This window comes from Pyrus communis, chromosome 7 (genome assembly GCF_963583255.1).
Source record: "Pyrus communis chromosome 7, drPyrComm1.1, whole genome shotgun sequence".
Lineage (NCBI taxonomy): Eukaryota > Viridiplantae > Streptophyta > Magnoliopsida > Rosales > Rosaceae > Pyrus > Pyrus communis.
The window spans coordinates 4,438,448-4,464,307 of record NC_084809.1 but is presented as its reverse complement, the minus strand read 5'-3'; the positions used below and the strand labels follow the sequence as shown (position 1 = coordinate 4,464,307).

At 38.1% G+C, this 25,860-nt stretch overlaps 3 protein-coding genes across 3 annotated transcripts; 1 reads left to right on the top strand and 2 right to left on the bottom strand.

Moving 5' to 3' along the window:
* Positions 1-5,179: 5,179 nt before the first annotated feature.
* On the top strand, positions 5,180-8,480 carry LOC137739588 (uncharacterized). Its single transcript, XM_068479211.1, has 9 exons — positions 5,180-5,588; positions 5,923-5,969; positions 6,076-6,178; positions 6,451-6,537; positions 7,011-7,094; positions 7,366-7,419; positions 7,825-7,905; positions 8,092-8,137; positions 8,270-8,480. Exons 1-9 carry the CDS (start codon positions 5,274-5,276, stop codon positions 8,344-8,346), a joined length of 894 nt encoding a protein of 297 aa, XP_068335312.1. The 5' UTR covers positions 5,180-5,273; the 3' UTR covers positions 8,347-8,480.
* A 9,081-nt stretch (positions 8,481-17,561) lies between these two features.
* On the bottom strand, positions 17,562-22,869 carry LOC137739889 (uncharacterized). The gene is made up of 8 exons (XM_068479626.1): positions 21,712-22,869; positions 19,698-19,991; positions 19,319-19,438; positions 18,950-19,030; positions 18,786-18,846; positions 18,651-18,704; positions 18,441-18,564; positions 17,562-18,017 (listed from the first exon to the last, which is right to left on the bottom strand). Exons 1-5 carry the CDS (start codon positions 22,604-22,606, stop codon positions 18,818-18,820), a joined length of 1,419 nt encoding a protein of 472 aa, XP_068335727.1. The 5' UTR covers positions 22,607-22,869; the 3' UTR covers positions 17,562-18,017; positions 18,441-18,564; positions 18,651-18,704; positions 18,786-18,817.
* Positions 22,870-24,335: 1,466 nt separating this feature from the next.
* Positions 24,336-25,444, bottom strand: LOC137740995 (allene oxide cyclase, chloroplastic-like). The gene is made up of 3 exons (XM_068480802.1): positions 25,375-25,444; positions 24,978-25,099; positions 24,336-24,871 (listed from the first exon to the last, which is right to left on the bottom strand). The coding sequence occupies exons 1-3, from the start codon at positions 25,400-25,402 to the stop codon at positions 24,467-24,469; spliced, it is 555 nt and encodes a 184-aa protein (XP_068336903.1). The 5' UTR covers positions 25,403-25,444; the 3' UTR covers positions 24,336-24,466.
* Positions 25,445-25,860: the final 416 nt, after the last annotated feature.

Sequence of the window (25,860 nt, the reverse complement as noted above, 5' to 3'; positions counted from 1 at the left end):
CATGATATATACATAAAATTGTCCATATGGTATCAGAGCAGTGATTCCTCTTGGACCTGCTTCTGTGTTCTTCCGAAAAACCCACCAAATCCAAACCAGTTGAGCCATTATGGCCATACCAGCAGAAAAAACTTCAAAAAACGAAACCATGGATACCAATCCAATTCAACGTTTGAGCTCTGTGCTTCTAAACGAATTCAACTACCTGCCTTGGTCACGAGCTATTTCTCTCGCTCTTGGAGGACATGGAAAGCTCCCATTCATTCAAAAGGATGACATCATCCCCGAAACAACTGCACCGGATTATGCAGCATGGGTATCCCAAGATCAACTTATCATGTCTTGGCTGTTAAACTCTATGGAACCAAAGATGGCTGAGATTTTCAGCTACTCAGTATCATCTCACCAACTTTGGAATTCCGTACGAGACATGTATGGAGATCTAAACAATGCTGCGCGAGTATTTCAGCTGAAGAAAGATCTTACGGAATTACAACAGGGAAATCTCTCTTTTGTTCAACATCTTGGCAACTTGAAGGCCAAATGGAATGAATTGGATCTCTACAGACCTCATACCACGGACACAACCATTCTTTTAAAGCGTGCTGAAGAAGACAAAGTGTTCCAGTTGCTTGCCAGCATTGGACCAGATTATGAAGACCTTAGAAGCCATCTCTTAATGACACCTGAACTTCCCACTTTACAGATGGTCTGCAACGTTATTCAACGTGAAGAAGTAAGAAAGAAGGTCATGAACGCAGACATAGTCGTTGGAGAATCAAATTTTAGGCCATCAGAAGCAAGAGCCTTCACCTTCTCCAGACCATACAAGGGAAAACGACCAGACTTAAAGTGTTCTCACTGTGTGAAGATAGGTCGTACAGGTATTGGACACATAAAAGAGAAGTGCTGGATTCTTTATCCTGAACTTAAACCTAAGTTCAATGACGATGGAAGAGCACCAAGAAACCAAATGAAGCCTGCCTACACTCCTAGAGGAAATCTTGTTTGCGACAATGTCTCCAATAATGTGATAAACTCTTCCTCTAGTCCCATTGCTCTCATAAATGAATTCGCTAACTTCTTGCAACAGAAACAAGGAGCAACAAATCATGAAACTCCTTCAGCCATGCTCGGCAAGTTTGCTGGCTTCCTCGAACAATCAAACTCAGTGTCACAAAATGACATGCCAGGTATTATTGCAACTATCTCCACTGCTTTGGATCTTAGTAGTAGTTGTGATTTTTGGATAGTTGACTCAGGAGCTTCAGATCACATGACTAACGATGCATCTTTACTAAATGATTTTCAAAACTTTTCCACTCCTTCTTTTGTCTCCGTAGCTAATGGCACCAAAGTTCGTATAGTAGGCAGAGGGAAACTCAAAATCTTCTCGAGTCCAAAAGAATCCCTTGTCATGCATGTCCCTTCTTTTCCTTTCAAACTATTGTCAGTAGGAAAAATAACACATTTGCTAAATTGTCTTGCAATTTTTTCAACTCACTATGTGATTTTCCAGGACCAAGTTTTGAAGGAAACGATTGGTAAAGGGTTCTTCCTCAATGGACTGTACTATGTCAAATTCTCTTCAAGTTTCCCAAAAAGTTTCTACGTAAACTCAAGCACTGTAAACAAGGAGCAGCTGTGGCACATGAGATTAGCTCACCCTTCTTCACATGTTATGTCTTTTCTTTTTCCTAGTTTCTGTAAAGTGATTCCAGATTGTGAAGTTTGTCAAAAATCTAAGTTCACCAGGTTACCCTTTCCCCACTCTCTCTCTAGAGCTACCAAAGCCTTTGAAATAGTCCATTCTGACATTTGGGGACCTGCCACCTTAGAGTCCTTTGATGGTTACAGATTTTACATATCGTTCATTGATGATTTCTCTAGAACTACTTTTGTGTATTTACTTAAATTCAAGCATGAAGCTTTCCAGTGTTTCAAAAATTTTCATAAATTAATTCAAAATCATTTTAACTCTAAAATTGGCATCTTAAGGTCTGATAATGGGTCTGAGTACACTTCCAAAACCATGACAACTTACTTAAGTGAGCATGGAATTTTGCAACAAACAAGTTGTGTAGGAACGCCACAACAAAATGGCATTTCAGAAAAAAAGAACCGAGATTTGCTTGAAAAAACACGATCACTAATGTTACAAGCAAAAGTTCCAAAGAAGTTCTGGTCTCAAGCTATACAAACCGCTGCATACATCATCAATCGCCTTCCTAGTAGAATCTTGAAGTTCAAATCTCCTTACCAAATTCTCAAGGGGAGAGAAATTGACATAAGTCATCTCCGTGTGTTTGGATGTGTATGCTATGTGCACATTCAAACTATTCACCGAGATAAACTTGATCCAAGGGCTATCAAATGTGCATTCGTAGGTTACTCAACTTCCCAAAAGGGATACAAATGCTACGACTCTAAGACCAGAAAGGTATGTGTATCCAGGGATGTGCGTTTTGATGAAACTTACTCCTTCTTTCAAATGCATGATGATGAACCTCAGGGGGAGCTCTCATATGAAGTGTTTCCTACCCCTCTCTTCCTTGATGATACAAGGCTGTCAACACCGCAAAATGAAGCTGTTGAGATAGAGCCAGCTCCTGAAAGTATGGAAGCAGATAATGAAGAAGTCATTCTCGAAAGGAGAGAGCCTCAACTTGAACAACCTCCTCCTCCACGAAGGAATCCTTCTCGAAACAGACAACCTCCAGCCAGGCTTGATGATTTTGAAATCTACACGCCTAGACATCCTATTGGACAAATGGTTTTTCATAGCAAGAGCTCTCCATCTCATGCTGTCTTTGTGACCAAGTTATCCCAAAATTCTGAGCCTCGATCCTTGGAAGAGGCACACCAATCTCCTGTATGGAGGCAAGCCATGCTTGAAGAACTGAAGGCACTTGATGAAAATCAAACTTGGAGCATTGTTTCTCTGCCAAAAGGTCAACGTGTGGTTGGGGCAAGATGGATTTATAAGACCAAATTTCACTCAGATGGAAACATAGAGCGGCACAAGGCAAGGTTAGTTGCAAGGGGCTTCACACAAACCTTCGGAGCAGATTACAAAGAAACCTTTGCCCCTGTGGCAAAGATGAACACAGTTAGAGTGCTTCTTTCGGTGGCTATCAATTCAAACTGGTCTCTACATCAAATGGATGTAAAAAATGCCTTCCTACATGGAGAGTTAGAAGAAGAGGTATACATGCGACTACCACCTGGTCATGAACGAGAGAAGGAACAAGGAATAGCCTGCAAGCTTCACAAGGCTATTTACGGTCTCAAGCAATCTCCAAGGGCTTGGTACTCAAAACTTAGTTCTGTCCTTATGTCATCCGGCTTTAAACGAAGCAATGCAGATTCTTCAATGTTCACTAGGATTGGTACGCATGGAAGATTGGTGGTACTTGTTTATGTTGATGATCTTATTGTCACGGGAGATAATCCAGAAGAAATAACTGCTTTCAAAGCCACATTACATTCAACCTTCAAAATCAAAGATCTTGGCAGACTTCGATACTTTCTTGGAATCGAAATGGATCAATCTCCAACTGGTTTGTTTCTAAATCAACAAAAGTACGTTCTAGATCTTTTAGAAGAAGCAAATATGATGCATTGCAAGCCTGCCAAAACACCACTACCAACAAATTTCAAGGATGAAACCTCAGGCATCCAGCTTGAAAATGCATCGGAGTATCAAAGGTTGGTAGGAAAACTTATCTATTTGACTATAACCCGACCTGACATTGCTTATGCTGTTAGCTTTGTCAGCCAGTTCATGCATTCTCCCTCATCTCATCATTTGCAACTAGTTAAAAGGATCCTTCGATACTTGAAAAGCTCAATATCAACTGGGATTTTCATGCAAAACAACGGACACTTCACCATTGAAGGATACACAGACTCTGATTGGGCAGGCAATGTCCTTGATCGCAAATCCACAACTGGTTACTGCACTCTTGTTGGTGGTAACCTTGTTACGTGGAAGAGCAAAAAGCAATCTGTTGTAGCTCGGTCAAGCGCAGAAGCTGAGTACCGTGTAATGGCATCGACTGCATGCGAACTAATTTGGCTAAAGAGGTTGCTACGTGATCTTGAAATCATCTCCTCCAAACCAATTCTTTTTCACTGTGACAATCAAGCAGCAATGCATATTGCTGCCAACCCCGTCTTCCATGAACGCACAAAGCACATCGAGGTTGACTGTCATTTCGTTCGCAACCAAGTTCAGTCCAAGCTATTACAAACTGTATTTGTTCGTTCCAGTGATCAACTTGCCGATGTGTTCACCAAGCTTCTGCCTTTTGCACAACTTGATCGTCTTCTCTTCAAGCTTGGATCCAGAAGAACTCTCGATCCAGCTTGAGGGGGAGTATTGAAGTATCTATTATTATTGGTGGTAGGGTTTGTCTAGTTGTCATTGTTTAGTTGGTGATGGATAACAACTCATTGTCATCTTACTTTCGGCTAGGGTTAGCTGCTTGTTTGTTTACTTTAGGCTTATTTAAGAGCAATATTCCCTCATCATGTAAAGCTAGGTATTAGTTTAAGTTAGAGATAGTGGAGGTCAGGTCTTCACTCATGCTTGCTGAGTTGCCATCCCTGTCCGCACCATTCCTCCACTTTCTTTCTTGTATTCCTCTCCTATTTATGGTTGATCTTGTAAACTATTTTATACATGATATATACATAAAATTGTCCATAGATACGAACATAAGACTAGTCACTCACAAGTGAAGAGAAATATCACTAGATCGTAGTATCAGTAGCGAATAGTTGGATCATAATTTTTTTTGTAATGGGAAATGTAAATTATGGGATGAGCATTGGTCATAGTTGTTTCTGAACGGCTTTTGGAACTTATATAAATGATTTTCATGTCTCTTGATCTATCTCGAATTCTTGGTCAGGCCTTGAAGTTTTTTTCATTTGTTCATGACTATTTTGCGGTATAAAACACTGGAGTTCATAATATATATATATATATATATATATATATATATATATATATATTTGTTTTTTTTTTGTTACAGGGTACTCTTATTAGAAGGTAGAAAAATAATTCAAAAAAAGCTTTTTCCATTCAGAAGTACTTTTAAATTTGTAGTCAAATTGTATTTTTACAAGTTATCTAAAAAAGCAAAATAAAATGGATAACATGAGGACACGTAATCAGAAATTTGGCGGTTGGGAGTAACCAGCAAAACTACTGAAGCTTTCTCTCAAAGTCTGAATCTTTGAGGAAGGAGAGTGAGGGAGAGAATCCAATGGCAACGCAAGCACTATCTACTCCAACTGCAACTGCAAGAGGAAGCAGCAGCTCCTGCCGCCATCATGACGTCAACCGCAGCCGCTTTCTCTCTCTGCGCCACCATAACACTGCCTCATCCTCATCAAGGCCCATCACCAGCTTCCTCATCCACCTGGATCCCATTGGACGCAGAGCCCACCAACTCTGGAAGTCCAAGCCCAAACTGACCATCCAGAGAGCCGCCGACTCTTCCACTCAGCCTTCCACCGTCACCTCCTCCTCTGCCGCCGGCAAAGCCATCGTTCCCGACGACCAGTTCTCCCTTGCTAAGGTACCCTCTGCTCTTCTTTACCTTCCTCTTATTTCATTCACACACGTGCGAGAGGTACGTGCCAATCGTCTGCGAAACAAAATATGCACATATAAAATTGGTTGCAAACTTTAAAAACAAAAATATAATTGATGGGATATGTAATAAACAAGTGTAGTGTCACTTTATTGTCCGTTTAGTGTCCATTCAGTTCTACTTTTTATAAAAGAAAATTGTAACCAGTTCTATTTCGTGCATATTTTTGGAAAGATTCGAGGATTCTAATATAAGTTGTTTATGTAGATATGAATATGTATACTTGTATCATGTAGTTTTTCTTGTGTGGTGTTTGCAGGTTTCGTTTGGGGTTATTGGTCTGGGTGTTGGGGTTTCACTCCTGTCGTGAGTACTTTATCGCAGCATCAAGTTTGTAAATTTTTTGAGCATATTTTGATTCTTACATGTTTTTTCGTAATTAATTCATGTGGTTGTGATGGATTTCGAACAGGTATGGTTTCGGAGCGTATTTTAATATCCTTCCTGGGTCCGAATGGTCGGCATTGATGCTCACATACGGCTTCCCTCTTGCAATCATTGGTATGGCTTTCAAGGTAACACTAATTACCAAAGCCATTATCTTGTGTACAAGTTATAATGCAGGCTACTGCCCGCTTCAAATGTTGTCCGTGCGATGATGCGGATTAGTAGATGTTGATTTGTTTCATGAACGTTTTGTCTAGATAATTTGCTTTGATTCTCAAAACAAGTTCACACCTAGGTTCTTGCTCTGCTATTTAGACAAACTTCGGCTTTGTTTATTTCGTGACTGGAAGTATTTTGTGTATCTATTTGCATCATCGTGTTCCGTTATTCTGTTTTGCAGTATGCAGAACTAAAGCCAGTGCCATGCTTGACTTATTTGGATGCGCTACAATTAAGGGAAACAAGTGCCACCCCAATCCTTACACAGGTAATTAGATTGAACTGCCTCGTTTGTGACATAAAAGACGTGGTAATGTAAGAAAATAGATGTTGTAATGGTTTATATAAGGTGTCGTAAATTTATTGCATCAACCCTCGAAAACCTTGGACTGTATGTGCCAGTAACGTGTCGTTCATTAGTAGTATTGTCCCATATATATTTAGGTGATTGCAGTTTTGGGCAAGATTTGTAGTTTCTTCTTGTGATTCTTCATAACAATTTTGAACGAAGGCGGGAGGTGATTGGAAAAGGATCTTTTGAAGAAACGTGTGCTTGAGAATCAATATCATTAAAATATAGAATAGGATGTTGGGGAAATATGATCAACCCCTCTGAACTTCGGGGTTAGTTCTAAGTCCATAAATGGATAGAGTGGATCACTTCTTTGAATGTCTGATGCATGCAATTCATGGTTTTTCTTTTTTGTTGTTTTACCCAAATGTTATGATATATGGATTTAGGTGAGGAATGATGTTACGAGGTATCGTTATGGAGATGAGCAGCATTTGGATGAGGCGTTGAAACGAATCTTCCAGTATGGTCAGGTGCGTTATCTGCTTTGCGTGTAAATACAAGAACTCTATGACATCTATTCATTTGTTTCGGAATGTTCTGTGAGAGTGAAAGAAATGTTTGGCCTTCCGTGTACCTTTTTGGAAGCGACTTGTCATCACAACACTTCACTTTTAAAAGAATTTTGGATGTAGATAATCTTATGCTCAGTGCACAGTTATTCTGAGGGCCTCATTAAAGAATATACGCTTCAAGCACTGTTTTGTGCTTAACATCTTCTCGTTTACCTGGTTCTCCTTTCAGGGTGGAGGAATTGCTCGGAGGAGTGCACCTACTCTCCAAAGTGTTCGTGAAGAGGTATGCTTCTCACCAGCAGTTGGTTTCAAGCGCATAAACTTTCGAGTTTACTAAACAAAATTTTTTTTTGCGTCGAAATGTATCAGCAAACAGCAACTTTTGTGGCTACTTGTAATATCCTTTTGATTACCTTCCACTAAATAAAACTCTTTCGGGAATTTATATGAAAGGAGAATTTGTTCTTTCCTAAATATCGCATACAAGAGCAGACTGATGACATGATATGATTGCTCAATTATTTTTGAAGTATCTTGCATCTTAAAGAACCTCAACCATTTGTAACATCCTTAAGGTTTTAATCCTTTCAATTTGTGGTGAGGCTATTAGTTACTTTGTATCAAAGTGTGACCGACCATTATTCCCCGACTGCTAATACTATCTCAAATTATGATCGTATGTTCTTAGGTCACCGGAGATGGTAGATACTCTCTAGTCCTGGTGTTTGAGGCAAAAGCTCTGCAGTTGTCAGATTTTGAACAAAGACAGGTAAGGAATTATGAGTCTACAGAGTCCCGCTGCACCTGTTAATAGTCGCATTTATCTATATTTAGATTTATTCTTGAAGACAATGTTTACAAGTTTGCTCGTGCTTCACGGCATAATAAATTATTTGACCTTGCATTTTGAGAAAAAGATGCTGCATACTGATTAATCGAATTCTGACATTTCTAGGCTAAGTTTACTTCATTCTTCGGACCAGGAATCACAGCTGAAGTTGGTGAGTTTTATTCCTAAATGCTTCAAGTCCAATGAAAATTTTCGAACTTGTAGAACTAGAAACCTGTGGGTTCAACAATTTGAATTTCACTTACACCGAACTTTTTGGAATACTACTTACTTTGTGGTGCAGGGAAGGGAGAGAATGATCTATACGAAGTCCGACTTATATCCAACTCCAACGCTAACCCTTCTGCATCACCGTTGTAAAAAAAAAAAGATGTATTATAGTTTGATCGAATGCTGCTCTTTAGTAGTGTAGTTTCATATTATGCAGCTTTTTGTCACTTGTAATTTGTAACACTTTCTGTTTAGATTCAGTTGGCAGAAGCTTTATTGTATCATACACGGATTTTTGAAGAGAGAATCGGAAATATGAGCAAAATTGAAGTCGTCGTTACTCATCTCGGTAGCTTCAAATTCAATTCTGCTTAGTCCATTGCTTGAAGCTTAGATCTTCTACCACTTCGAGTAGTAGCCAACTTCTTCAATTTGTTGTTTTTCTTTTGGCTATTTCGAGTCTTCTTCTATTATTTGCCCGCTCTCGTATGAGCTTGTGGGACTAGTGGTTGTCTAAGATGGTTATCCGAGACGTTTTTGAAGGTGGTTTTGAGTTATATTCTCATTCTCCGCTTCTTTGGGCGCTTGCGGGTGTAGGATGGGGCTACGCACCTATATATTTCTCTCTTATTCTAATATTCCTCTCCAGTCTCTATGTGCAGGATGAGCCTGCACGTGACGGAGGTCATAAACTTGATGTACATCATTATAAGATAGTTCTGGAATTGTCAAGGTTTTCCATTTTTCTTTTTTGTAACCTCTCGTTATTTTCAAAAAAATTTGGCATACAAATTGATACACGACTGGATGACCAATGATGATGAAAGTTATATTAAGTTTATCCCATATCTTCAAAACGGTTTTCTCACTGCGGTTAATTATACTTATTAAAATGTGGACAGGTCGCACATGCGTTGTTGATACTATTAATACTTTGAGATGATGTCGATATGCAATCAATATAATTAATGCTCTGTCATCAATAAATTAGATAATAGTTAACCGCACTAAAAAATGACTTAGCCTTTAATTTCCCAAGATTAAAGTATTTACTCCAAGATCTTCATATTTCGAATCCTATTCAAAAGCGCACGAACAAAAAGCATAAGTGAAGCCCAAAGATGTCAGCCAATTTGAACATAACAAGAACAAAACGTTAACATCATCAGTGACTCAAAGTATTACTACATAAAACGTAAACATAATAATACATTGATGGATTGTTCTTTTTTCTTCCTCTCTGCAAAAGATTTCTCAAAAGACACAGAGAATCTCTGCTTTCACCCTGCAAATATTCACTTCTCTTTCTTCTTTTTTTACCATATTAATAATTTCAGCTCCTGATAATAATTTAATTTTCTCAGTACTCTTTGAGATTCAGATGAGAAAGAAAGTTATTCTTCTTGTTTTTTGGTCTATGTTTCTCTCTGTACCTTGTTCTCATCCATGACAAGCACCCACCTAGCCTGCACTTCTGCTTTTCCTTTTCTCTTTTTGTTTCTTCTTTTGTATCTTTCACTTCCACCTGCATTTTTTGTAGCAACATACATAAAATCTCTTTCCTTTTATTTTCAATTGCATCCTTTATATATTATGAAAACTAACGAAAAGTCCAAAAAAACTTCTCTTTTAATGAAAAATCATTTTTAAATGTATAGTGAATAGTACCAGAGAAAAGTATAAATGTGGTTTTTCGTTAAAAATGAACTGGGAGTGTTTTGTTAAACCTCTCTTATATATTTGGTAATTTGATAAGGAAAGTAATATAAAATAAAGCAACAAGAAGCTTCTGGTATATGAAAAAAGAAACCCCTTTAACCTAGTTAGTTTCTCTCGCACTTAAAATATCAGGGACGGTTCTAGTTTGTACTTGACCTAAATTTGGATGGTGCAAAATTTAGTTGATTTTGGAAGAAAAACTTAATATGGAGATTCCTATCTATCTATCTCACTCATCAATTATATTACGTAATAATTGACATAGACATACGAGAATCTGTCATGGTTGCTTGGGGCTAGATGGAGACTAACAATTTCAAATGAAGTGTAGCGTTAGGTCAATTGCTAGAGTAGACTAGTGTCACTTTCTGCAACCATCAGTCACCATGGTAAATCACACGGTCTCGGAGGGAAGAGAATCCGCTCCGGACCTTAAGTGTCCGGATCCTCATCATCAAATCATCTGGACCGTAGAAGTTGAATCCAACGGTCTCCATTAATTCATTTTTTTGGTCCACCATACACAACCAAAGATACTGATTTGACTTGCACACCAATCAGTGGTCCAGATGCCTTGATGAGAAGGCTCCAGTCACTAAGATCTAGAGCAAATCCTCTTCCATCTCAAAGACCATCAAATGACAATCTCCATCACAAACATGTACAAGTTGATGATCACAAACCCTAGCCAAAAGTTTGAAAGGACATGACTCAGTCACCTAGTCCAAAGATGCAACAAATTGGAATCGGATCCCCTTCGGACCCAAATAAACTGAGCCTTCTGAGCAAAGGATCCGAGTCGTTGAAATTTGATCCAACGGCTACAAACAGGGGGCCCTTTAAAAGATGTAATAATTGTAGTTGTTGGATCAAATTTCAACGGCCTGAATCCTTTGATCCTTAAGCTCAGTTTATTTGGGTTCAGAGGGGATCCGGTTCCCAACAAATTTGCACTTAAATAGTGAAATCATCAAGTAACAAACCCTGAAACACATGACCATCTTTTCCAAAAAGATGAACCAATAAATAAGTGATGGGGCATTTTCAGTGAGGAATCCGGATTCTCTTCGGATTTTTTTTGTGAGGACTCCGGAGATCCGTTAATTGTGTCCGTTCATCGTATATCGTGCGATCAGAAATCATATTAAATTTATTTATTTAAAATTAAACACAAATAATACCTAATAAAAACTAAGAGCACGATTTATGATAAATGAACGCGATTCACGAATCCTCAGGATCCTCACAAAGAGGATTCAGAGAGAACCCTGCTGGTTAAGTGAGAATCCGAAAGATCAAAACCGGTGGGGGTGTGTTGGGGGGGGGAGAAAAAAGTGAAGAATCCTTTTTAACATTTGCACTGAAAGAGTTTTCAGGGTTTCCACACAAAAACAAAAAGGTCATGGTAAAAAAGGAAGAGGATCTTCTCCGAATTCATTTGTGGAGATTCTAGGGATCCTCACATTCCAGCCATTCTTCGTATATCGTGTGATCAATTTTCATCATGTACTATTTATGTTTGATTTTAAATAAAAAATATCAAATGATTTCTAACCGTACGATGCACGATAAATATCTAAGATGTGAAGATTTCTAAAATCTCCATAATTTGAATCCGGATGGGATTCAAATCCGGTAAAAAAGGAACACATAGTTTCTGCATAATTCAAGGCAAAAAGTTAAAGCGAAGTGGTGGTGGACGTGCAAATTGTCCTGCAACTTAGAGAGGATAGAAACTTATCTACATGCAAATTGTCTTGAAACTTAGAGAGGATAGAAACTTATCTACACTCGAGATAATACGATTGCCAATATCGCATATTAATAATGTATTATCACGTAATAATCATGTAGTATTACAAAAGGACGAGTCTAACTGTATTTGATACTATTGGAATCCATGTGAAATTGTGAATACAACTCCTAATGCACACGGTCCGACACACTGTGACAGCTTACCCTACCCAAAGTTTTTCTTTTCTTATTGGAGGCAAAATGATATTCCGAGAAGAGAGTTTATGTGCTGGAAAGCACATAAAACCAGAGGGACCAATTCAATCTGCTAGTCCCCCACCTTGAAGGGAATACTCTATTTTTTATGACACCAAACGACCTTCATTTAATTGTCCCATCTTCAGAAACACATCATTAATTAAAAACACGAGAAACGCTGCCGGCATCCCAAATGCATATCATGTAATCGGTCACAAATTTTTAATAAAATATTCAATGCAAAGACAATAAACAAGCAATAAAATGTATACAGTTGTCCTTCTAATCTTAAACAGTTTATAAATCGGTTTTATTTGTGCTTATTTCTCTGTTATTAGTCTTAAAAACCTACAACATGGCTAACTCTTTAGCATTTTGTTACAAATATGAGCAAAAACATACCTCTTCATCAGATTTTGATTTTGCACTTGTTTTAGACGAATCTCCTCCTCGAAATCGATTTGACGATCTCACTACGATCGGAGGGGTTGAAGTAGAGCTAGGACAACTACTTGAACTCAAATCAGGAGGAGTGCTTTGAGTTCCCACATCTCTCATTCCATCTATTTGCTTCTCTGCATTAAAAATAAGTTGTGATTGAAAGTTGTAATTATCATTCCATGAGAAATGAAGTGATTTTTCCACACCTCGTTTAGATTGGGCCTTTGAATTGAATAAAGGCTAGTTTTAGATTGTTGTGTTTCTTTTTTTTTAAAGTGCTTTTCTTAAAATTGTTTTTGTTGTGGTTTAAGAATAATGTAAAATAAAACAGTTAAGTGTTTGATAAACTATATGTTTAAAAGTGTTGCAAAGATGAAAAGCAATATAAAAGCGATATAATTATATATAATGACAAATATGGACATGATAGTGGTTGTGATGGTGGTGGTGGTGCCAATAATCGGGTGTGGTGGTTTGGGTGCAAAAGTAACAATGGTGGTAGGGGCGGCGACGTTGGCGAGAAATGTGGTTGTGGCTGTGGTGGCAATGGTGGCGGCGTGATTGTGGTAAAAATGGTGGTGGTAATGGCGGTGGTGATGTAAGAGGTTGGGGTTTGTAATTGTAGGTGGTGATCACTTTGTTTTTCAAAGATAAAATGTGTTATGTCATTTTTAAAAATTATCGAGGGTATTACAAGAATTAAAAATATTTATTAAAATCCCAACTCCACTTTTATTAAAGCAACTTTTGAAGGTTATTACTTTTAAAATAAGCAAAACGTTTTATTTTTACCAAACATTTTTGTATCGCTAAACTTTGAAGTGAAACAGCTATTGGTGAAACAAAAAAGCAATATTAGAAGAAGCAAAATACAAAAATAATTAGATGTGTGAAAAGAAAGAAAAATGACTGAACCTGGAATTGGAAATTGACGAGCCAAATCTTCTTTTGTAGGATTAGAAAAAGGCTTGGCAATGTTGGTTGTATGGATTGGTCTCGAGTGGGAAGAGTAAACAAGAGGTGCAGACATTGTGATTCGATTCGTTACGTTTCGAAACGATCTTCCGCTAAGTGTTTTTGCAGATAAACACTCCATTGGAACCTGCCCTGATAGAGGGTTGCATATGTATTTCTCTGCTTCGTTCCACTTTGAATTCAAAGCAAACCCTTCCGGTGATGACGTTTCCCAACTATGATGAGCGGACCTTGCCTGCAACGCTGCGAGAACAACACAAAATCTGGTATATTAGTCCGGCTGTGGAACAAACGTCTGCTTTTTAATAAAGAAAGCAATAATAAAGATGAGACGTTCTGCACAGAAAATTTATATTAGTCTGGTTTTGGAATCGACGTCTATCTTCCTTTGTTATTTAAGAACGTTAATAAAGACCGAACGTCATGCACAAAGAATTTCTGAGCTGTATATAATAATTTGAATTTGAACTAACAACATGCTTTCACGATCATGATTTCGTACCTTTGAGGGCTGTGGTGAATGAGTACGTTGCTGGGTCGATTTCATCTGCCAAAAAGGAGGAGTTTTTTTTTTTATTAATTTTTTTTTTTTTATGAGAAATGGTGGATTAAAAAACTCGGTTTTGAGTGAAGCAGAGAGAAGGGTACCTCTTAAGTTATAGCCAGGGGAAGAAGCAGTGCTGGAGATTGTAATGTTTGATCTGAAAGACCTTGTGTCCTCTCTGAAGCTTCGAATGTAAGAAGCCGAAAACCTTCTAGACTTCGGGTTTTCGCGGCTGATTCTGGCCTTCACAGCCCACTCTTTCAGGTTGAACTCCGGCTCGTCTCGCCTTCTCGAACCGTATGGTGAGTCTTCCATGGTGGAGATCAAATGGAATGAGCTTTTCTTCTTCTGACTTTTCAATTTGGAATGGTCTTCTTTTAAGGGGTTTGAGTTTTATAATTAATAAGCATGAAAACATGCAGACTTCCAAATTCTGTAAAATGTGCTTCTGTTTGTGGGAAGATGTAGTTTAAATGAGTTTTATATTTGTGTGGGATTAAACATGTCGGCATACGATAGGCTTGGACATAAGCAATTTGGCTAAAACAATGTGACTTCAAAGTTTGAATTGCACCAGTGTAATTTTGGTTGAGTTAGAATATCGTTCGAATAAAAAAGAGTAGCACATGAAATAAGTATTGCCGCTTTGGCTGCCAATGATACACTCACACACGCACATAAAGGGTAAAAATTCATTCGCTTTCTCCTTCCAAAAGAGCTCGACCAAAAACAAAAAAAAGTGAAGGGAAAAGCTGCAGACTGTAGTACAAATTTTGAGACTAAAGATTATATTTTTACCTGTTCAAAATTATACACGGTTCTATAACTTTATGGTATGATTTTCAAATAAATTCTTTAGGGTGTTTTTCAAAAGAAAATACATGCATTGATATTGTCAAAAAAAATACATATAACATGTTTGTACGTTTGTTGGTCACAGTGATATCGACATATTACAGATAAAATATCAACAGTCCGTCATTTGAAAAGAAAAATGCTCCTATGGCCAAAGAGATACAATCATGTCACCAATTCGTCAAATGGCAGGACAAGTGAATTACTTTTTAAACACGTGACAAACATTTATTGGATGAGTGACGCTGCTCAGATTATATCTTAATTGAAAGAGATAATCTTTCCTACACAGACTATAGTTTTCCTATGCTTCTATTGGATTTTTTACCAAATGGAAGAAAGGTTGAAAGATGACAATTCACCACTTCTCTGCGGAGAGCCAAAGATTTGAGAGCTGTACGTGTGCAAAACTGACGATATAATTGGTATAAAGAATCTCAAAATTCATATATAAACACTGGAATGTGGGGTCATATGGTAAGCAATTTTGGTTTGTAGCTGTGCTTTATCAAAGGACTAGCATTGCAAATAGTACGATGGTGTTGAATTTTTTGGTATCAAACAGTCCAACCAAATTTAGCATTTGAAAATGTGAGTGCATTATGTAGTGCACCCAATTTTCGGAGGCAGATTTTGCCTGCCCTTCTGTTTGAGTGCCCTTTTTATCTTTTTCTATTTGTACGATCACGATTAAATTATGTTAATATTTTATATTTTTATTGTTTTTTGTCCTATTATCTTTATAAAAAAAATCAATATAAAATATTAACGTGGTTTAATCGTGATCTCACAAAATAAAAAAAAAAGATAAAAAGAACATCCAAACAGGAGGACAGACAATCTGCGTCCCCAACTTTCCCCATTTGGGAAACTGCTGCCTGGGAGTGAAGTCAGGGGAGATGTGATTTGATTACTTGTATGAATGTGTATAACTTTTTGACAGAAGTGTCAGGAAATTGAATTCAATCAGGTGAGCGTAGGTATAGGGGTAACATGGGTTTTAAATTATGGAATTATTGCGATTTGGGATTGCCTAGTTGAGCAATTACGAGGGAGGAATGGAGTTGGGTCTCTCCCCTCCTTCCCATCCTCTCTTTCTCTTTCAGTTTTTTTTCTTCTCTCCCTTTGCGGAAAGGTAAATCAAGATGACAATGTGACTTAATTTTAAGTGTTCAAATAAGAAGAGAGGAACATGAGGAGAAAATGAAAGGGAAGATAATTCAGATTGATGAGGAACTTACTTACGTCAAACATTGTTGTTTGGTGGTAAAAACGTATATGTTTAACTCTAAGTAGTATGACTATGGAACGTGCGTCTGTATTTTATTAAGAACATGTGGTCATTGGAGGACATGTCATATGTCCGGGATGGACACAACTTCTTTTGGCGCTAGAAGAACATAGGAAGACACTCGCGACCAAAGCATGTCATGAAAGCAGCACACTGGACGGGCATGCTTCGATTGTCTCCGAGGCACAGTTGAATGTAGATATCATGAATGTGCGGGGATACTAGATCAAGAAGCCTATGCAATACATCATTAATAATGTGTCGATACTACTGTAGCCAATAAAGCAGACATAAATGTTACTGATATATTATCAACAACATTAGCGACGCGTCCCTTTGAAGCACAGCAAGCATATAGAGAATTTTTATAACAGAAAAATATGACCAAGCAGAATATATATTATCCTACATAGTGCAAATATCGGCCTATTATTTACCTCACCTCTCTAAGTCTAAACCAATGAGATTATGACAGTGCATAAAACTTGTGATATATGAAACCAAATGTTAAAATCACATCCGGTTTTTTTTATAATTTTCTGGGGAAATGGGTTTTTTTAAAACAGCAAATAAGTTGATCAAGCAAGCAGATAACAATGTGGGGTTGCTTTCGGTCTGGCCTGGACCTGCATCTGGATCTCGATGGAAAGAAGAAAAAAGTGTGGATAGAAAGAACCGGAGAGCAGACTCTGTGTCTCTTTACACAGAGAGAAAGAGAGAGAGAGAGAGAGAGAGAGACAGTGAACCTCTCTCTGTGCGTGGGTGTGTGCGTGTGCGTGTGAGTGTGTGTGGCTGTGAATTTCCATATCATGTGATTGTCAACATCCTCATCATCCCTGTCAGGGAAAGGAATCCTCTTTGGATTTCTTCCTCCTAATTCATCAAATCTGATAATTCGGACCATTGAAATTTAATTTAACTTTTAAAGTGAATTCCTGTTTGTAACCGTTTTATCAAATTTTAATAATCCGAATTTCCGAACTTAGTGAGAGGAAGAGATCTGGATATGATCCCTTTTCCTCTTCAAGCTATCCTCAAATTATGGGGATGCCGGATGCCCCACCCCCTCTGGAACCCTCATCATCATGGTCGTCAGTTTTGTCTGCTGTGTATGCAACGTAGGTTTCAGGTGCGGTCCAAACCACCAAACCACCAAACCCCACCCCACATTTAATCTCTAAATCTTTCACTGCGCATTTCGAGAGGAGGAAGGAGGAAATAATCTGGTCTTATCTGGATATTATTTGTCCGTTTATTTTCTTTTTTGGCTAAGGTAATTACTGTCCTTGTAAATCAAAGATGTCTGTTAAATCCAACACTTAAAAACATTTGTTTCCAGAGAAAATTCAGCTGTGAATGGCAAGGTCTCACAGAAAGGAGAGAAACTTGACAATAACGACAGCGTTGCTATGACGTTATTCCAAACTAATCAAGCCCTGTCATGTGGAAAAATTAAATACAGGAAAATGCTCGTTTGAGTTGAGATACCTCCACAATAGAATTTCAGTTGCAAGTTCACGACAGGAAGTGGGGGTTTTACTAATGCTGATGAAAACTAGTATATTTTCCATTTCCATATCATCAACAGCAGTACTAGACAATCGCAAGGATAAAGTTCAACAAAAAGCGTTATTACGCAGAGTCAATATGTGGATAGAACTGCGAAGTTAGAAGTGTTATTACAGACCTTGCAAGCTTTAAGAACTGAAAGTCTCGTAAAGTCTGGAGTTTCATCCATATCAGTCTCAAACCTTGCTAGCCGTCTCATAGCTTCTTTTACCTTTGGCGAATGCACTTCAGTTCTCCAGTTGACAACCTTAGAATAGAGACATGCTCGACAGAGGCAACACAGAAGGACCAGCAGCGAATACGTTCAGATATGACAAAGTTGTAGCTCATGGAGTTAGGTTGAACAACAGAAGTAGCCTTCAGTTGCTGAAAGGATCAACCTTAAGAATTCAGAAAGCAATGGCACACACCCAACTGGTACCGATTCCATACCACCTAAAATGGAGGGGAAAAGATTTATGTAGTGATGCAAACCACACAACGATAGCAAACATTAAGAAACCAATACCAGATTAAAGTCAGACCTTTTGGCCCCTTAAATCCAAACCACCTAAAATGGAGGGGAAAAGATCTATCCTTGTTATTGGTTGCATAAACAAGCTTTTAAATCCAAACACAAGTATTTGAGAATAGAATGGCTACTTTGGCCGAAAACCCTTTGGCCCCTCATGGACTCACTATCTTAGACTCCGCTGTTAAACACTTATACATTAGCACAAAAAAGAGTCTCAATCTACATGATCTCTACACTACCATGTAGCAAATGAATGCAAACTACCATTGAAATCCACAGCCCATAGTCTGAATTAACTTCTTTTGATCTTTTCAATTACGAAAAATTTAAATGACAGTGCATACCTTCAACAGCTCAGCATTCTCAAAGTCTTTATCACTTTAGGGTAAAGGGGAAACTGCAGCTCCTGACTTCGGTAATATAGACAACGCAAGGGACCATGGAAATCAAAGAACACAAGAAGGGCACCTACAAAAATAAAAATATGAGTTAAGACTCCATACTAAAATACAGAGTAGACATGACAACTTGTTTCTGAGTCCTGGTAACATTACCCCAGGTTCACAATCATACTGGCAGAGCTCCTTTAAGCCCAGAAGTCAGAAGTCCTGAGAAGAAACCAACTTAGATCACAGCCACAGAAGAAAAAATATATATTTGAGTGAATAGATTCAAGACAAACTGCTCACCAATTAGAAAAGGTGGGTGTAACTATGCAACTTCAAGAAATCGCATATGTGTACAAGCTTCCTGCTTAATACAATCACATATGACGATTAACCTTTTATCTATATTTCAAATCCAGCAACACTTATTGCATATAAAGTACAAGGAGAAGAAAAAAACCACATACCTTGTCCAAGAATCAAAATAGCATTTGCAGCCATAGGAATAAGATCTTGAATTTTTTCACTGGCAAAAACTGTGAGAAGAACTAGCACAGAAAAAAGAATTGAGTGTGAAATACTGAAAATTAAAACCAATAAGGGGCATATGACCTTGACTTTCAAATTATAAGGTAAATACAATGCAAACGACCCTATCAATTAGGGGATCATTGGGTGCAAATATTTGATGACCAAGTTTGGACCTCTACTGATGATAAAATTAAAACAATATCACAATCTCATAGAATTACGGAAAAAACGAGAAAATTTATTTGACATGTTACAATGAAAGATACGACATGATTTCAAATTTAACGAGTAAGGACAATGAAAACCTGAGACATGAATCAGCTTTTCCTCACTGTCATTTTTCTCATTTTCCACAATATCCACGTCAGATGCCAACATCATCTGCACAGAATTATATCCATCTGATGCCCAAACAGATTGAGTTCCTGCAAAGTGATGGCAGGTTTCCAAGTTTTTCAGAGGGCAATGAGATAGTGAAGAGTAACCTCATGGTTGAATCTATCTCTAAAGTTGAACATTAAGTGTTTCATTCATAAAAATACAAACCAAGCTACATCCTACAATTATCTGCACAATAAGATCATCTATTTCTACTGTTTCCATACTGCAAATCCAAAAGACCTTCGGTGTTCCAACATGTAAGCATGAAAGATATTTAAAATGGAATGGGTAGGAGAAGCATACTTGAATCTATATCAGGAAGAACAGCCAGCTTTTGCACTTTCATAATGTGAGGCAAATGCTGCACGCAAGAAGTTATTTCTGATCCAATTATAGGACCGGAGAGGTGCAAGATGCGTAAACCTCCATCTGAATCCAAGATTAAAAATTTGTTGGGGGACAGTGCTTCAATAGAAATTGCCTTTGCTGGTATTGTTCTTTTCGATTTTGAGGTTTCAAAATCCTTTCCCTTGAATTCCACAAAACACACTCCCTCTTCACAAGAGTCTTGGTTCAGTTTAACACACCTCTGCTTGACTGCAAGGTTAAACACAGCGTTAGAGACACTAGTAAATTAGCTAAGGGCAAAACAAGTTCATATGAATCTAAAACCAAGAATTAATCGAAGTCACTTCCATCTAAAATGGACAGGGGCAGTTATCTGGTGAACATACTACAGAACTATACTACAGTAGAGAATTTTCGAGGGGATCAAGGTTAGAATCTGTCTATGAGCTACAGATTCCAATTCGATGATAAGAAAGTTAAGTTACTTTTCTAATCAGTGATTTACCATCTAGAGGCATCCTTATGATTTTAACCAAAGGACAGCACCCTGCTTATATGAGTAGCACCCATGTCCTGGTAAAAAAGAAATACCTAAAAAACAACTTGTCAGTGGAAATTACAGATAAACACATAGATAAGTTACAAGTAGTTCAGGCTTAAGAAACAGGCCTAACTAATGTAACACAAATAGATATGTTACAACTAAAGTTACAACACATAATGGAAAAGATCTTGTTTACAATACAACCCTTCCTCTCACATTTAATCCATAACGTGCTGGTGATAGACCAGTCATTGTGAGAAGGAGTTTGGGTACAACCATAGTAACACAAATTTCAATAAGGTATCGGATGTGCATAAAGATCCACGGGTATATGGTATTGGTTTAAGACAAAGTGATCATGACACTTTCATAGTAGCAAGAACACTGAAAAAGCCTGATACCAAGATTTCAATGCGGTAATACAGGACTGTTTTGTTAAGCCAATCATGGTAGGTCACTTCAAATCCCAATCGTGATCTTTCAGATTGCATGTATAAAATCAAATTTGAGAACCACATTATTCATGCACTTGACCAAATGATGGAATCCCTTTTTACTTACACACTGCATATAAAAGTACACTAATTTACTAGAGGATCCAACCTCATCTTAGTGGCTAGTTAATTTACAAAATATATCTAGATAGTCACTCTAATGCAGCTAGGGGATGCCTATGCATACGATCTTTCATCATCATGAACCCTAAATTTAACTCAAGACTGAAAGTCGTGGGCTGAAGGAATGCTAACCTCATTTCTTTGTTTTTTTGGTTTTCGAATAGAAACCCCTATTCTAAAAACCCGAATTACTTCCCACCGTCAAACCTTGACCCTAGCACTCCCAAAGTGTTAACACCAATATGGATTTCAACAACCTTCCCGCCATCCAAGTTTAGCCTTTTCCATCATATGCAAACAATAAGACTCATATGCAATCCTTGAAACTTCCAAGAAAAACCTACACTGAATATTTATGACCTTTTGAATCCTCTACCGTGCCTATGCATTTACAAGTTAACACATTCACCTTCTTTCACAATAAGGATTGCTCAAACTATCAACACTACCTAAGTTACATAAATAAATAATAAAAAAGCCTATAATTAGCTTTGAAAAAACAAGGCCACTGGGGGAAAAAATAGCACTTAGAAGTTAGCAGTGTGTTAAGCTATCCTTATTGGTTATATGGTTATCATAAAGCCATAGGATTTGCTTAAGTTCTCGATAAATTTAGAAGACCTATAAAGCTTTCATCTTGCAAAATGTTAGATTAAAAGTTCCAGCATCCAACTCTATTAAGTACCAACTCAACAAAGAGCAACGGATATGTAATCATATGTACAGAGAACGTTTGCAATCTTGCATTTTCTGCATAAAAGGTAAGATCAGCAAAAGTAAAATCAAAATGCAGAATTGGCTTACTTACCAGAAACATAATTCCTATCATTCTTCCCGCATGAGTTACCACTGCAAATTATCTCCAAACTCCCTTCAACGCCACCACATTTACTGCCTCCATGCTTATTTCCACAATCGCCCACATCACTATGCACTTGGTCACCAATCACCCCATTAGTCAAGCCCAAATTTCGGCCCTCATTTTTCGAACTTGAGCTCAAATTCTTGGCCTTTCGAACACGCCCTTTAACAAGCTGCCTCAAGTTGAAAACCCTAACTCCATTATCTTCTCCTAGGATCAAGAACCCAAACGAAATGCTAATCGACCAAACGAGCTTGCAACACTCAATGACAGCACACCTCATCAACTTCACAACCACCCCATCATCGCCATTGTCGTCATCGCCAACTGCTTTCACAGCAAAAACCGAAATCTTTGAGCTCGAAACTGAGTACATGGCGAAGAAATTGACGGACCCGGCAAGCTTAATCGAAACCCCATGATGGGCATCAACCAAAACCCCCAATTTCCCATCAAATTTCAGCCCTTTCTGGGTGCAAACAACTTGAGCCCTCACGAATTGCTTCTGGTTCTGCAGAATGTAGAACCTGAGCAGGACCTGGGACCCACCTTTGTGAGGGCCGGAGGCAATGAAGAGGGTCCGGGTGTTGGGGCTAGAATTAGGGTTTTGCAGAAGGAGGAAGGTGGAGGATGATGAGGGAGGGGCAATTAGGGTTTGGGGAGGAGGGAGGGAGGAGAGGGAAAGAGGGGAGGGGAGAGAGGGGTAGAGAGAGAAAGTGGAGTCAGAGTGCATGAGGGCTAGAGAGAGAGAATGGGGTTCAAATTGGAGGGAAGTTATTTGGGGAGGGGAGGAGAGAGAAGGGTTTGGGAGGCTGAGCTTGGAAGCTTGGACAATTACCATTAGAAGAGGAGTGAGAAGAAGAAGAAGAAGAAGAAGAAGAAGAAGAAGAAGTAGAAGATGATGATGATGAGACCCCAACAAACAAAACCACCACAACTGCCTGTCTGAGATTTTTGTCAGTTGGGTTGTTGGAGGAACAAGAGGAGCATTGTCTTTGAATTTTTGTTCTTTTGGGTTTGGTTTGGTTTTGGGGGAGGGTTTGAGATTTGATACTTGTAATTTGATGGGAGATCCAAAGTTGCAGAAATAAGTCTAAAGGTTTAGGCTTGCTGTCAATTTGCTAATCCTGGATTATTATATTTCTTAAGTAGTCATGTTGTCCACGTTAACAAGGTTTAGAACAATTTCCCTTTCTATTTCTGGATAAATTATTAGAAAAAGAGTCCTCGCTAACGGACAAGGATCTTCTCCGGATCGTTTTTATGGGAATCCAAAAATTAATTAATTATGTCTGTTCATCGTACATCGTGCGGCTAGTTTTTGTTAGGTATTATTTATATCCAATTTTAAATTAAAATTTTAAAATAATTTCTAATCGTACGATGTACGATGAATGAACACAATTAATTGATCCTCCAAATCTCCACAAAAAGAATCCGGAGAGGATCCTATTCCCTCGTTAACAAGGTTTAGAACAATTTCCCTTCTATTTCTAAATAAAATATTAGAAAAATGATGGAGAAAGATATTTATCTTTTGCAATTATAGGAAAGTAAATTGATTCAAATGCATAAATAAATCATAATCTTTGATAGACTAGCTTAACTTACTTATTGTCCTGAGATCGAATTACTTTTAATTGATCACAATTTAACGTATCGAGTGATTTGCGCCAACTTATAACTTAACTTAACTAATAATCACATCATATCTTGTATCAAATAATTAATTAACCTAAAATTTAATGAATGTTTCGGTGTGACGTACATTACCACATGGACTATCAAATTTACTTATTTTGGAATAGGGTGAAGTGCCGATTTAGTTCTTGAACTAACACCTCGTGAAAATTAGGTTCCTGAATTATTTTGTGGCAAAATAAGTCTCTAAATTCATTAAAAATTGCTAATGTCATCCCTACTATTATATTCAAAGCTATTTTATCTAATTTGTTGTCAACTTAAGTCACTTAACACACTTTATAAGAAATAGTGTAAGTTAACTTCGGAATAAAGGATTGAGCTCATAATAATCTGGGTTATGTAACTTGACACAACCCATGGGTTATGAACCCAATCCCCTCACCCTTCGTCGCCATCCTCTCTTCTTTCTCTGTTCAGGTGACAAAGTCTAGCGTTCATCCTCAACTTCGGTGACAATTTCGGCGAGCTAACATCTTTGCAACGTTCTATAAGCATCGTGAGCGTTGTGGTGGGTCTTAAGCAGCATCGTGAGTTGATTATTCGATGGGTTGCGAGGGTTGTTGCAGTGAGAGATGGATGGTGGTTGTTGTATGCTTTTATTTATTTCAATCCGAACCTATCCAGTTAAGTTGTTTACACCAAATTAGGGACAACTTTCCCAACCTCTCCCTTCCAATTCTAGCCTAACCATTCCAAAATACATAACCTATCATATCTAGTCCATCAAACGGTAACCACTTTTTTGATATAAACTCGTGGTGCTTGGGCTCTTCATATTCGTCTTTATCTAGTTTGACTCTTCTTGGAGATAGGAATTGTTTGGTCATATTTCTGAGATTCATCTCTTGAGAGTGTTACTAAACAAGCATCAAAAGTTGTCATCTAACTTGATATATAAAATGCATTGTTCAAAACGATACATTGACTTCAAAACACACAAAACATTTAATTAAATACCATATTCATCCAATTCCTCTCATTCGTACTATAATTCTCATCAGTTGGTGAAGTTGGACACGGTGGCATGGGCCTCACAGGCCTTGGCAGCAGGGCTGGGCTCCACACCAGGGCCGGGCTCAACAACCTTCACATTTGTAAGCTCCTCAGGCAAATCCTCAATCCCCTTCAGATAAAATGTGTACAAAATCTTGAAGGGGAACAAAATCTGGTGCAGCTTCACCTGCCCGTACACCCCTTCGAAAATCCCAGACCCACCAGTCACAGCCAGATACGTGTCCTCGTAAGTCAAGTACGGCCCCTGAACCGCCACGTGACCGTAGTTCCCGAAATAGAAGCTGTAAATTGCCTCGTATCGATCTCCTTTCTTCTCCGGCTTGTTTTCGATCAAAATGCAGATACCCGCCGTTATCCCCAATCGTTTCTGAAGATCTCCGGTGTATATCTGCAATTACATTCAGACAACGGAGGTATATTAGCAAATGTAAACCTAATCCAATGAAATTTTATTTGTAAACATAATTTTTAAAGGAAAAGGAAAAGGAAAATACTTTGTTAGTGAAGGGCACAAGGTCTCCGAGGGCATGCACAGGTTTCTGGCTTAAACTGAGATACGCAGGGCTTGAACGATCTCGCTCGTTGATCTCGTACACGTTGAGTTCTTGAACTTTTGCTGCAGAAAAAAATGAAACAGCAACGTTTACCATCAATTCAACACAAATGTGACACATTGACTCAATTAATATCATGCACAAGACTATCACATTTGCTGAATTTCAAACAAGATAGTATTTACGTTGACGGATGTCCGTGAACAGAAATGATGACGATAAAACAAACTACCGAGACACGAAAGTTGAGTTTCGAGAAAACTAGAGGGTACTACAGGGACGAAAAACGTATTTTAGCTGTAAGGTTATTGCGAAAGAAAAATGAAGAAACACTAACTGGGTCTTGAAGAGCTTGAGCAGGCCATTGCAGGAGTCTTTTTTTTTCCTCTCAGTTGGAATTAGCAAAGAATGTATTGTGTTGTGGGGAAGTGGAAGAGACGTTGTTTATATAGAAGGTGAAAAAAATTGATTCATGGTGGCATTTGATCACGTGGGGTTTTTGGGTAAGTGGACTGTCGGTGAAGTCAAAGGTCTTCGTCAGGATGTGAACTCGATGAAATGAGATAAACATGTGAAGAAATTGGGAATTGAAAAGTGGCAACTATTATGGCCGGTGGAGCCTCCCAAGCGGTGGCCAAGCAAACCAAACGTGCACAAAACAAGTCAAAGAGTCAAAAGCAGTCTCCAATCGTTGTAATGCGGAATTAACAGTTGTATTATACATTGGTGTATAACATGCATCGAATAATTGAACGTTAAATATACGAACAATGATTTAATGATTACATGTTGTATGGTATACACAAGTGTACAATAAAAATCT

Bases quoted from the DNA above. Each gene is read 5' to 3' on its own strand.
- LOC137739588 (XM_068479211.1), top strand. From the start codon at position 5,274: ATGGCAACGCAAGCACTATCTACTCCAACTGCAACTGCAAGAGGAAGC. The intron at 5,589-5,922 runs GTACCCTCTGCT...TGGTGTTTGCAG, and splicing joins ACCAGTTCTCCCTTGCTAAG to GTTTCGTTTGGGGTTATTGG. The intron at 7,420-7,824 runs GTATGCTTCTCA...GTATGTTCTTAG, and splicing joins TCCAAAGTGTTCGTGAAGAG to GTCACCGGAGATGGTAGATA.
- LOC137739889 (XM_068479626.1), bottom strand. From the start codon at position 22,606: ATGGTAATTGTCCAAGCTTCCAAGCTCAGCCTCCCAAACCCTTCTCTC. The intron at 19,992-21,711 runs GTAAGTAAGCCA...TTAACCTTGCAG, and splicing joins TGATAGGAATTATGTTTCTG to TCAAGCAGAGGTGTGTTAAA. The intron at 19,031-19,318 runs GTTTTCATTGTC...TTTCTGTGCTAG, and splicing joins AAAGCTGATTCATGTCTCAG to TTCTTCTCACAGTTTTTGCC.
- LOC137740995 (XM_068480802.1), bottom strand. From the start codon at position 25,402: ATGGCCTGCTCAAGCTCTTCAAGACCCA. The intron at 25,100-25,374 runs GTTAGTGTTTCT...TTTTTTCTGCAG, and splicing joins CTCAAGCTCTTCAAGACCCA to CAAAAGTTCAAGAACTCAAC. The intron at 24,872-24,977 runs GTATTTTCCTTT...ATGTAATTGCAG, and splicing joins TTGTGCCCTTCACTAACAAA to ATATACACCGGAGATCTTCA.